The sequence below is a fragment of the Moschus berezovskii genome, chromosome 2, assembly GCF_049115385.1.
Source record: "Moschus berezovskii isolate FMDL1 chromosome 2, NW_MosBer_1.0, whole genome shotgun sequence".
In the NCBI taxonomy this organism is placed as follows: Eukaryota; Metazoa; Chordata; class Mammalia; order Artiodactyla; family Moschidae; genus Moschus; species Moschus berezovskii.
In genome coordinates, this window is record NC_142461.1 from 37,125,896 (window position 1) to 37,138,336 (window position 12,441).

The window sequence follows — 12,441 nt, forward strand, 5'->3', positions numbered from 1 at the left end:
TTTCTCTCTTATAATCATGGTCAGATAGCTAGGAGAAACAGTAGAGATTACCATCTGGTTTCCTGAATTTAGTTCTCATTATTCTGAAGAAAATAGGTTTTTTTTTAAAGACAAATTGTATTGAGGTTCAGGATAGTCTATCACCTGCTGAGGCTTTGTGTATTAGATGTCAAAGATCTTTTGGAATTTTGAGGCTTTGCTTATACAGTCAATGTGTCATTAGAGTCTTAAGTTTCTTGTTGAATATTAGTTCCCTACTGGTAGAATATATATTTCTTACATATATTTACATTAGGATAATATCTAGTTAAAGGAGTCATTATCCACCTAAATTATAAAAGTCAAAAGCACAGGCTTATTCTCAATTTACTCTCTTCATTGTACAGCCATTTACCAAGGATGGTTATTTTATCAGTGTGCCCTGAAATTGTTCTCTCCCTAGTTCCTTCTGGCCTAGTTTAGTTGAAGATTCAGACATCCATGCATATAGGAGCAGGTGACTATCATAAACAAATAAAGACAGAATTCCTGAAAAATGATAGTGAGTAGTAGGAGCCTGGCAAACTGGAGACCAAATGCTCTTAAAGAGCATAGCCAGTAACCAGCTAAAGAGGATATATGAAACTCATTCAGTGTCGGCATACAAAAGTGGGTATAACTCATGGATGGTCAATATACAACCTTTATTTTATACTCTCATCACTTTTCTCCTGTAATGTGGCAGTGACTCCTGACTTTAGCTATGTTTATGTGTAATCCATCCTCTATACTGGCACCAGGTGGTGTTTTTTTAGGCTCCAGTGATAATTGTGTCACTCTCCTCTTTAAAGAAAAAAAAAGAGGGCATCACCACATTGAATACTGCATAAAATGCAAAGGTCAAATTCTCTATCATGATTTATAAAGGGTCCTTCTTGGATCTAGCCTCTTACTCTATTTTCAGTCTCATCACCCACCATATGCATAATACTTCAAAAATATAAAGTTATGTAACTTTGTCCATGCATGCCACGCTATTGATGCTCCTGTGCTTGTTCTTACTGCAATTTTCCCCCTATCGTGTCCAACTGGTGGACAACCATCCTTAAAGCTTTAGTTAGACCATAGTACCTCTCTGAAGCCTCCCTGCTCATGCACATTTGCTAGACTATACAACAGATGGTCCTCAAAATACAGCTCTCCTTAGGTGCCTTCCACACGTCACCGATCTGTTCAAGTTTTTACTCCATATCTGCCCACTTTATTAATTAGCTTCTATCCTCTAATGCACAAACCTTCTCTGACTCTCTTTTGTCTTTCCCGTGTCTGGCGGAGTATTTGGCATATAGTATGTGTCTATCATTGTGTGTGGATCTGAATATCAACTTCTTGCCAACATGCTTTCCATATTCTGTTATGAAGATGGTAAGAAAAAGAATGATGAATGTTTTTGTGAACACTTCATACAGGGACAAAATTATCAAACATACTTTATCTGCAAGGCAATGACTGTTTTAGTTAATCCTTTAAAGCATACAGGGGTTTTATGTTTTCATGTTCACTTTATTTTAGAAATCTCCAAGTTGGCATGATCAAGGAGAAAGCACTGTTTAGGAAAGAGGACAAAACTCCCTTAAATCCCAGTTGTGGGTTGATTTCAGAAAACGCTAATACATATGATGTCACCCAACTGCTGACTGATTGGACCATATCAGGCAGTATCTCCACTGGTTGTGTTTAATGGGCATTTATATAGTGCTTGGCTCATGATGCTGTTTGAAGCAATATTCTCTTTCCACTACACCAAGTATATGGTTCATAATTTTTTGACCTCTCTGATTTATATGTCTGTTTACAAAAGCTTTTGTTTTGATATCAGAAACCATTAATCCTTCAAAGTCCTGCAGTTGTAATGTTAACTGCCAGCAGCATTGATTTGCAATTGGCATGAGAGTATGCTTCAACCATTTTATAATACTTCTGATTTGTTCTTACCATTGAAATCCTCAAATACAGAATTTTCCCTTACTCTTCAACAAAAATATGCTCACTCAAACAAAAGATGAGCACTCTAATATAGACCTTTGAGTTCATTTCCTTGGTTTTACTTCAGCATTTTAGTTAAGGCTAGCATTTCATGACTCTTGGTTTCCCTATTGATGAAATACAATGAATAACTATTGTTTCTTGATTATTTTTTACTTGCCCATAATCTAATATATATGCTATGTATACATATAACACGTATGTATACATGTGTGTGGGCTTCCATGGTGGCTCAGTGGTAAAGAACATATCTGCCAATGAAGACAATGTGTGTTCGATATGATTGAGTCAGGAAGATCCCTGGAGAAGGAAATGGCAACCTGCTCCAGTATTTTTGCCTGGGAAATCTCATGGACAGAAGAGCCTGGCAAGCTACACTCCATGGGGTCTCAAAACACTCAGACATGACTTAACAACTAAACAACAACAAACAGTACATGTGTATATGTGCATATACATATGTGTGTGTGTGTATATTAGGGGAAGATCCAGTTATATCTCTTGTTAGCAATCAGCAATACACTTTATTTTTAATTACATATATGTTTTATGAAGAAAACATATTAAAGGCTAATTTGAAGGTCTTTATAAGTGATGTACTTTCTTTCACTTGTGAATTCTCACAGTGACTACTAATGTCATCAAAACCATTAAAAATTTGATGGTTTAAATTATAGACTTTTAATTCTCCTAGGGTATATTTCATTTTTTGCATAATTAATAAGAATAAGGGCTTCCCAAGTGGCACTAGTGGTAAAGAACCTACCTGCCAATGCAGGAGACACAAGAGATGTGGGTTTTATGCCTGGACCAGGAAGATTCCCCTAGAAAAGGACATGGCAACTGATTGCAGTATTCTTGCCTGGAAAATCTCATGGACAGAGGAGCCTGGTGGGTTACAGTCCATAGGGTCACAGAGAGTTGGACATAACTGAAGCAACTTAGCATGCACACAATAAGAATAATATAATTCTGAGACTTGATAGAATTTATAATGGTGATTTTGCCTCCATTAAACCTTTATATGAAATACTTTTGAAAAGTATGGATAGCTGAATTTGTTTGGAGTGGGTGTATGGGGAAAGATGACATGAAACAAGATATTGAGAAGAAAACAAGAATATGTGGGTCAGTACAAGTACATGTTAGCCAATCTATTAGGACACATTCATTCTCACTAATGAAAGTGTTTGCAAAAGAATATAAAGTACCTGGGGGGGGGTGGTAATGATCTAACAATTAGCTCATATGCAGGTAATCCATTCTGCTTTTATAGGGCTTTTGGGAATAAAAGTCAAAAGCTATTTGTGGTTTGCTTTTTAACATCTGCCCTTTCCCTAATTTTGGAAATATTATCAAATTTTGACATCACTTAGAGAAATCAAGCACTTACACCTGAAAGCTAGAAAACTCCTTTTTTGACAATAGAAAACCCTAGGCATTAACTGCTTCTTTGGGAAATTTGGTGTTTTTCAGGGAATGATGTACCTGGAAGAAAGACGGCTTGTTCATCGGGATTTGGCAGCCCGTAATGTCTTAGTGAAATCTCCAAACCATGTGAAAATCACGGATTTTGGACTAGCCAGACTCTTGGAAGGAGATGAAAAAGAGTATAATGCTGATGGAGGAAAGGTGAGTATCTTTTTGAGAGCAATATTACTTGAAAATATAGTGTAATATCCTTTTATCTCCTTATATGTTATAGAAAGAAGCCAACAAACCTGAGGTTTAAGAGATTATAAAATCATAGTTTTACTATTTGCCTTCTCTCCTACCCACAGTAATATATATATATATACACACACATATATATATATAATATATATACACATACATACAACACACATATATACACTATATATACATTTAGTTGTATACATGTACATACACATATATATTAATAGAATATTTAAAATATATATATAGTATGTATTATCAACTTCCATTTCTCAGAAGTAGCTAAAATATGATGAGTGTCTGGATCCAAGTGGTCTTTATGTCAGTTCCAATGTTGGGGAGTGGGTAGCTCCCAAGAAACTCTAAAGATTACATTTTAATCCAGGGCCATATAAATTGTATCACTGATCCTACTAATTTAACACTATCACAAAGAGATCAGAGAAGTACTTCTCTCTCATAGAGTAGAGAGAAGTCTTGCTACTACCAAGAATCATAAATATTGGAAAGCTGAACATTCCATTTAACTTCTAATCTTCCAGTAGCAAAAGCAACAGATTGCTCTTATCTGACTCTATTTGTTTGTTTGTTTGTTTGTTTTCATTGTAGCATATGATTTACCCGTTTATTTATTGGATTGACCAAAAAGTTTGTTTGGTTTTAAGTAAAAATGAAAGACGCATTTTTCATTTTCACTAAGACTTTTACTGAACAAAGTATTCACTAATCAGGACTTCCCTGGTGGCTCAGCAGTAAAGAATCAGCCTGCAATGCAGGAAACTCAGGTTTGTTCTCTGGGTTGGGAAGATCCCTTGGAGAAGGAAATGGTAACCCACTTCAGTATTCTTACATGTGAAATTCCATGGACAGAGGAGCCAGGCGAGCTACAGTCCATGAGGTCCCAAGAGTCGGACATGACTTAGCAACTAAACAACAACAATAACAAAAATTCACTAAGCGAAAGAACTTAACCCAGTATTCTCTGACTCCCTCCACTAGAATGTCAACCATTCTACTCCAAGGAACAGTGCCACTGCCTCTTCTAACTTTTCTGACTCTCCACCCACAGGCCCTGCCTGACAACTGTCTTTGTGCCTCTCTCATTCACCATATGGGGTCTCAATCCTTGCCTTAGTTCCAGTTCTTCTATTTCTTCATTAACCCACAGTTTAGCTTGTTATTCTTGGCCAACTATTGAGGATACCTCCTCGTCATGTGGGGTCCCCTCTAGCTTGGCCTGGATAAACTTATATCAGAAGAGACCAAATAAAATAAGCAAATGCAGCCTTAACCTATAAGTGCATGCTAACAAAAACAAAGTAATTAATGTGTTGGGTAAATATGTTTATTATTTGCCTTTACTCATCATGGGTCATCCAGATGCATATTGTAATTATTTTACAATGACAGGCCTCTAAATGCTTAACACTGATTTTTATAATAAATGCTTATAAATAAAACTATATATATTTAAATCTTATCTCAAACACAAAGCAAAACACAACATGTATATTTTTTAAATCTTCAGTTTTGTAGCTTTCTCTGACTTTTCCTTGATTTTATTAGCCTATTTTGCCTATTTACTACAAATTGCAGCCATTTGAGACCACAGCTTTGAAATTCACTACAAGACTGCACAGAAGTAGAAGTCTATAAATCACATGACTTCACTTGTCTTGAGAACATACAGCTGTAAGATTTGTCTAAAGCAAGATTCATTAGAGCTTTAAATGCCTAGTAACCATTAAGTCTTTATCAAGCCACCTGTGATTTAAACTTACTTCTCTAACAATGTCTGTAGTCCATAAAGTCGGCTAACTCCTTGCCCATAGGGAAATTACTTTCAATGTGTCTTCTGTTCCCTTTCACTGAATACCATGATTCTGTCACAGAGTTACCTTGGTGTCACCTTGGTGAGCAGCCAACCTCATGATTTCAAAGGCCTATTTAGTTTTAAGCTTTCAACTGCGAGGTAGAAGTGTTTATCTTTATTCCATAGAATCTAATTATATTCCCAGCTCTATAACACTGCCCTTCGTAGTTGAAACTTGTTCTGCTGACCCATCAGCAGCAGGGTATGTGAGCTAAGTCGCTTTTCTTACAGTGATGATGGATTTGTACTGATCCTCTCATATTCTTTTATATAAGTCCTACTTTGAAAATGGTACGTATTTTCAATACTGGCTACCCAAGTCGAGGGAGATCATTTGTGGCTGGGGAAAAAAGCAAGTTTAACTTTGGAATTTGTTATTTTAGGTGTTTTAGTGACCAAATTATCTGAGAGGAGAGGGAGAGACCACGTGTTGAGAGTTCATTGTATCAGTGGCCTGAAATTTGAGGGTGGAAAGGGTTCCTGAAAATGTATCACCACATTATTAGAAGTATATGTATTAGATGTTTTAGAATTGATATTGTGAGTCATAATATTAACTAGTAAATAAATCACTGAACAGTAAGAAGCTTAGAAAGTGATACTTATTATTTCCCTTTTCACTGTTCATGAAGGTTTTAAAATAAATATTTTTAATTAATTCTTTTTAAGATTAGATTTCATTTCCTCCCTGTTTTGAAAAATAACACATTTCTATTTTTCTGTGCATACAAGAGAGGCGAATCCAGAGACTCATATTGAGGAAATATAGAAATGACTTTTTATATGACTTACACTTATTTTCCTGTAGATGCCAATTAAATGGATGGCTCTGGAGTGTATACATTATAGGAAATTCACCCATCAGAGTGACGTTTGGAGCTATGGTAAATAATTCTTCTTTGTGTTATAAGGCTTTTAAAGCAAAAATGAACATTTTAGGTTTCTTGGTTCTTTAAAATGTAATATATTAATGTCTTAGTTGAGTTGTCTGTCATAACCTTTGCTTTGGTAGCAACTTGTCTAATCATTTTGATGAACAAAACAAAAAGCAGCAGTTTTAGATTAGGGACATTTTCATAGACTCCTATGGCCTTCATTTTCAACAGATCTTTGAAAACATAATTTCAAATGCAATAAATGTTTTTTAAAAAGCATTTTCTTATTGGAATCTAGTTATATAGTAAGAAAATAGAGATTATTGTTAGAACAAATACCAATTATTGAAAGCAGTAGGATGAGAACAATAAATGTGAGGGTACAGAGAGATAAGAGAGATGATTTCTAATTATAGCTTTAATTGTAATTTATGATCTACTTTTGGAGTAAACAGATTTATTAGAAAATTAATAAATGAATGGGAACAGTGATTTTAAAATTTAGAGCATTTATTTATCTGCATGTAACAGTTTTTGAGATGAGCTTCTTAGTGCCTGTCTGGCTATTTACAAACTTAAGTCCACTAGTACTAAGTATTAGTAAGAATAAATCAACACCTTTTCTAAGTTTACATAAACTGTATAAAACTAGCACTCTAACAAGTAAAAAGCTCAATGCTTCTTTAAATGAAAATGTGTTGGTGAGTCTTGAAAGCATGAAGCAATTTATTTTACTCAAATTTAAGCTTAGGTTTTATTTTTTGAAAGAAGATTAAACAACCTGTATTTTTTATCTAAAAACAGCATAAATTATCTTTAAAATATAAGATATTTCTATGGGGTAGTTTTTCTTTCCACACCAGTAAACCATATGAGGTATTAAAATTTTCATGAAAACCTCATGTAGTCTACTCAGCTTAGAAGCAGAGTGTTGTGTGTTTGAGATTAGGCAAGTACAGGGGAACCCTTGACAAAACTTAATTAAGCTGAAAGGACTAAATTAAAAACAGATATATATCATTATATATAATTCACATACACTTAAATATGATAGAAGTATATATAATATGATATACATTAGCATGTACATAAGCATTTATATATTATATGGTATAGATTAGCATATATATTACATGATAAAGTAGATTTACATATAGGATAGATTTATATAATATCAAATAGTTTTTTTCTTTTCTTTCCTTTTTTTGTTCCTACTTATGTTTCCCTGAATTAAATGTGACAATCTATAAATTTTGAATGACTTCTAGAATAAGTAAATGCATATATACATTAAAGAAAATATTGGCAGGGCAATCACATTTTTAATAATAAAATTTATCTTTTGAAGAAAATCCTGTTTTAAGGTCATACTATTATTCTTCATGTTGAATTGCAATATCTCAGAATGTGGTGGATGGATAGATAGATGGATGGATAGATAGATAAAGTGAACTCTGTTTTTGAACATAGCCCAGGTCATCAACCCATATCTATAAGGCATTTTAAGATTTTTATTATATATCATAGTTGGTTGCAAAAGTCATAAAAGGCTAAGAAAGATTCATAGTCTTGTTTACAGTAAATCTACACGGAACATTGCCACTGGGTGCATCTTTACTTTTATAAAAATAAATATGCATTGAATATGTTTTCTATCTTCAAATGATAGAATTATAAGTTTTGAAGATGTTTCTGATTTAGTTTTCTTGAGATTGCTCTTCTACATGCAGCCATCTCTGTTTAACCCTATCTTGTCATCAACTCTGCAAAGATATAATTGGAATATTATTGGTAGAAGTGGGGGTTTTGATTTTTCTACTTCAACTTTTATATTGATGTGTTTCTGTTTATTGCATTTTCTATTATTTTTATTTGTAGTTGCCTTGTATCTTATTCATAGAAGTTCTGATAGAGATGTGAAAGTACCTATTCTTTTATGATTACAAATATAAGTTAATAAAATGTTATCATTAAATGCATATTCTATAAATATGACAATATAGACAGTAATCTACTTCTTAATTTGTCTCAGCCTTCGTCATGAACAGTGACTTTTAGTCATCAGTTCTATGAATCGTTCTTCAGTATGCAAAATCAAGTTGTGTTTTATAAGGCTGAAACAGTTAAATTGCATAACTAATTTACATGTTTATACTATATTTAAGATCCATAAGATGTAAATTTTAACCAAAAAATCAGATAATCTTTAATGATACTATTATGATGAATAATTTGAAGTTTACATATATTTTTATATTTTAAGCTTTGCATTTTATCAGTCAATGATAACTGTTATGAGCTAAAAATTACTTCAGCTTGAATAAATAATTCACTACAAATGGCAGTGGGAAAAAATAACCATCATTAATGAATTTTATATTGAAAGATACTTGTATATGCATCAGTTAAAATTCACTTGCTAATACTGTTGTATTAGCAGATACAATTTCTGAACTAATAACCTTTACCCTTAAGAAAACTGTAACTATTAAATGATCTAATTATTAGATTATAAAGAGGAGCTCTCTATATTACTGTTCGTATCAGTATCATTATTCTTATCAAAGTTGGCTACTTGCAAGCTAGTATTTAGAGTATTTGCTTTTACCAAGGAAAGCAATGTTCTAGTGATTCAAGATACTGTTATTATCTAAGAAATAGACTGATTTCTTTCAATTTGGAGATGATCACTTTACATGCATTTTGTTTTGCATATGGATCATTCTTCAATCAGTCTCTCATATGTGCTAGAGAAATGAATCTGTTTTATTCTACTTGTTCTCTTCACATTAGTTAAAAAGAAAGACACAATTATTTATTGTAACCTAAATATTCTAGAACCCTAGCTTGACCTGTAGGACTTTTAATAGCAAAAATGTTAATCTCAAAATTAATCAATATCAGATTTTACCTAATCATATTTGTTTGGTATCAGTACACATGTATATAGTAAATAAATTGTTTTACAGGCTCTAATGTGGTGAAACTTAAACTGGATCAACAAACATTAGTATAATGTAGTAGAAATGGGAAACAGATTCTGTCTTCTGATCTTCTCTTTGAACTGTCTCCATTACCCATTAAAATTTTCAGGACAATACTAAAAAATTTAAATTCCCCACAAAGATTTTATCATTGGGTTCCTCATATGGTCATAGGAACGGAAGAGCCTTTCTTTAGACTATTTCTAATTGCCTTCTGAAAAGCATTCTTTTGCCACGGACATGTTGCTGGTTTGCTCATAGATATTGCTGATGTGCTTATGTGAGAATTTGATCTCTTAATTTAGGAGTCACTATATGGGAACTGATGACCTTTGGAGGAAAACCTTATGATGGAATTCCAACCAGAGAAATTCCTGATTTATTAGAGAAAGGAGAACGTTTGCCCCAGCCTCCCATCTGCACTATTGACGTTTACATGGTCATGGTCAAATGTAAGATTGCTAATCAATCTGCACAATTTTTTCTGTGTATTGAAAAATATAAAATTTTAAAGATCATTGTGAGAGTATAAACACCTGTGTTTGCTGTGATTCTTTTTAATATGAAGCAGTATCATGCTTTCATACTATGAAGTCAACATTATATGATTCTTACACTTATTTATTTCATTTGATTCTTATCACTTCTGTACAATCAAATTGTTTCTCACAAAGGGATGTAATTAATCACAATGTTAATAATCTTTAAAGGAAAAAAAGCAGACTAAAGAAATGATCTGCACATAAAGAAAAAGAAGCTTGAAACTAATCATTTTAAAAGATGAATTAAATGGAAACGAGTTTAGCAGTCTCAGTCAACAGGAAATTAGCAAGGCAGAGTGGGAAGTGAAAAGGCATGAATCTATATTGAACTAAAAAGATTGTGAATATTTACTTTTTTTCAATTAAATCATTTGTTTACATCTAAGTCTCTTATTTTTCTTTCTCCCTCTGTGTCTCAGACACATATGTGTTATAAATGTGTTTTGCAAGCCTAGGCTCTTAATTTAAATAGAATTAGGGAAGTCTCTGGAGTTTCTGAATTAATTTAAATGAGATTAGCATTCAGCAATCTTTCTTGTGTAATCTGGGGTTTTCCCCTTTTGATTTACACAGGGTTAGCAAAGAAACAAACTGGTGAAGGTGAATAAGCATCTTATTAATAAGAGACTTTGGACCCAGGTCTGCTCAGATTTATATTCATGACATGTGTGATACATTCTGACAGTGAGGGAAGAAATAAAAAATGTGCTTTTCAGTTTGGGTCAGCGTGCCCTTTTCTCTAAGCATAGTTCTATTTACTCAATATTTAGTTAGAAAGAAACTGATACCTCACTGAGAATTTAACCTTTTTTGTTCCCATAGAGTTCCAGAAACACTGATTTTCTCATTAACATCTTGGTATCAAAAACATTTTTTTTAATGGTTGCATGTAAAATATAGAGCATTTGAGCTTTGTTAGGAGAGAAAAAAATCAAATAATATTAATGGTAGCCAAAAACTTCCCATAACAAGAATAAAAATTGAATTATCAGAAACAGAGGAACAAGTTTTATTACTTTATTATGTCAAACATTGTTTGGTAGTCATCTATGGAAGAGAGTGTACAAACATACATGCATTACATAATTTGATCCCATAACTAGAGTGAGATGATTTAGAGACTTCATTTAGATGCTCCAATAAAATAACGGAAAATCAGGAATACATTTTTGCCACATAAGGACTTTTACCTCGCTTTTAGAAGTTTTAGTATCTAAGAAAAGGGTCATTTGGCAGTAAAATCAAGGAAAGCTTGGTACTTTTATTCTTGTCATTTCATCAGTTAAATAGAGCCTGGGGAGATAAGACCCACTTTATCTAGACTCGCAGCTAAATAATAATACATACCTTGAAAATTGCTGATAGTGTTTTTATGCTGGAAAGGCTAATACTCAGATAAGTGAACAGCTATTGCTCAACAAACATTGCCAATCACTTTGCATTAGCTGTTTTTCCCACCAGGAAAAAAAAAAAATAGCATAAGAAAGTTGCTTTTGATTCTTTTTTTCACTTTTATGCCAGTGTATCCCATTGTAATCAAAGTCTTTAATCCATGTCACTCCTGATATAAACTGATAAATTATATTCCAATCTCACCTTCTATACACATCAAAGAAAAGTTTTTTTAAAAAATTCTCTTTACACATAATGAGAAAAGATCTGAGATTTCTTAAGTTCCTATGGTTAGCCATCATTTTTTCTATGATGAAAAAATTAATTTTAAATTATATCAACAAGATAAAAAGCTTGTGTTATTCTTTATTACATGTAGTTATGAATATCAGTAAAATGACTGTGAGACTCTCTCCTATTGTTTCTTTCATTAGTTTTCTTTATCAGGTCATTTTTATTAAAATAATATTTTTCAAACTTAACCTATATTTTTGTAAAATTTACACCCCATTTCTTCCTAATTATGGATATAGTGACTCTTGTTGCTTGTGAATTTCTAGGTTGGATGATTGATGCTGACAGTAGACCTAAATTTAAGGAACTGGCTGCTGAATTTTCAAGGATGGCTCGAGACCCTCAAAGATATCTAGTTATTCAGGTTTGTACCTTTGACTTAGATTTTTGAGAAGATCACAATGGAAAGCTCACTACAAAATAGTAATAATATCTGAAATTTCGAACTGTGGATATCACCACTCACAAACTGATTAACTAAGCAGAACACCATGTGAAATGACTTTTGCTTGTCAGAACCACTTCTAAGCATTTTCCCTTAGCACTTAAGTGCCTCTGCTATTGATCTGTCAGGCAATTATGATTATTCATGTGTATAAAAAGACCTTTATCCTCAGACAAGCCTTGAAGTACTCTACTAGTTACATTCATTGTTATAATTGTCATAATTGTCTCTTCTTGGAAAAAAAAGAAAATAAATTTTCATTGTGTCCATGTTTGAAGGCAGTGAATTAGAAGTTTAAATGTATTGACGTTTCATTTCCTAGAAAAATATTTTA

General features: G+C 32.9%; 1 protein-coding gene across 2 annotated transcripts in view; it reads left to right on the forward strand.

Annotated features, from left to right (window-relative positions):
• ERBB4 (erb-b2 receptor tyrosine kinase 4) overlaps positions 1-12,441 on the forward strand; it is a 1,317,642-nt gene that overhangs the window by 1,258,685 nt on the left and 46,516 nt on the right. For both annotated transcript variants that reach the window (XM_055398441.2, XM_055398442.2), the window contains 4 exons: positions 3,502-3,657; positions 6,384-6,459; positions 9,740-9,886; positions 11,929-12,026. In XM_055398441.2, coding sequence (XP_055254416.1) covers positions 3,502-3,657; positions 6,384-6,459; positions 9,740-9,886; positions 11,929-12,026 — 477 coding nt within the window. The remainder of the gene's footprint in view (positions 1-3,501; positions 3,658-6,383; positions 6,460-9,739; positions 9,887-11,928; positions 12,027-12,441) is intronic.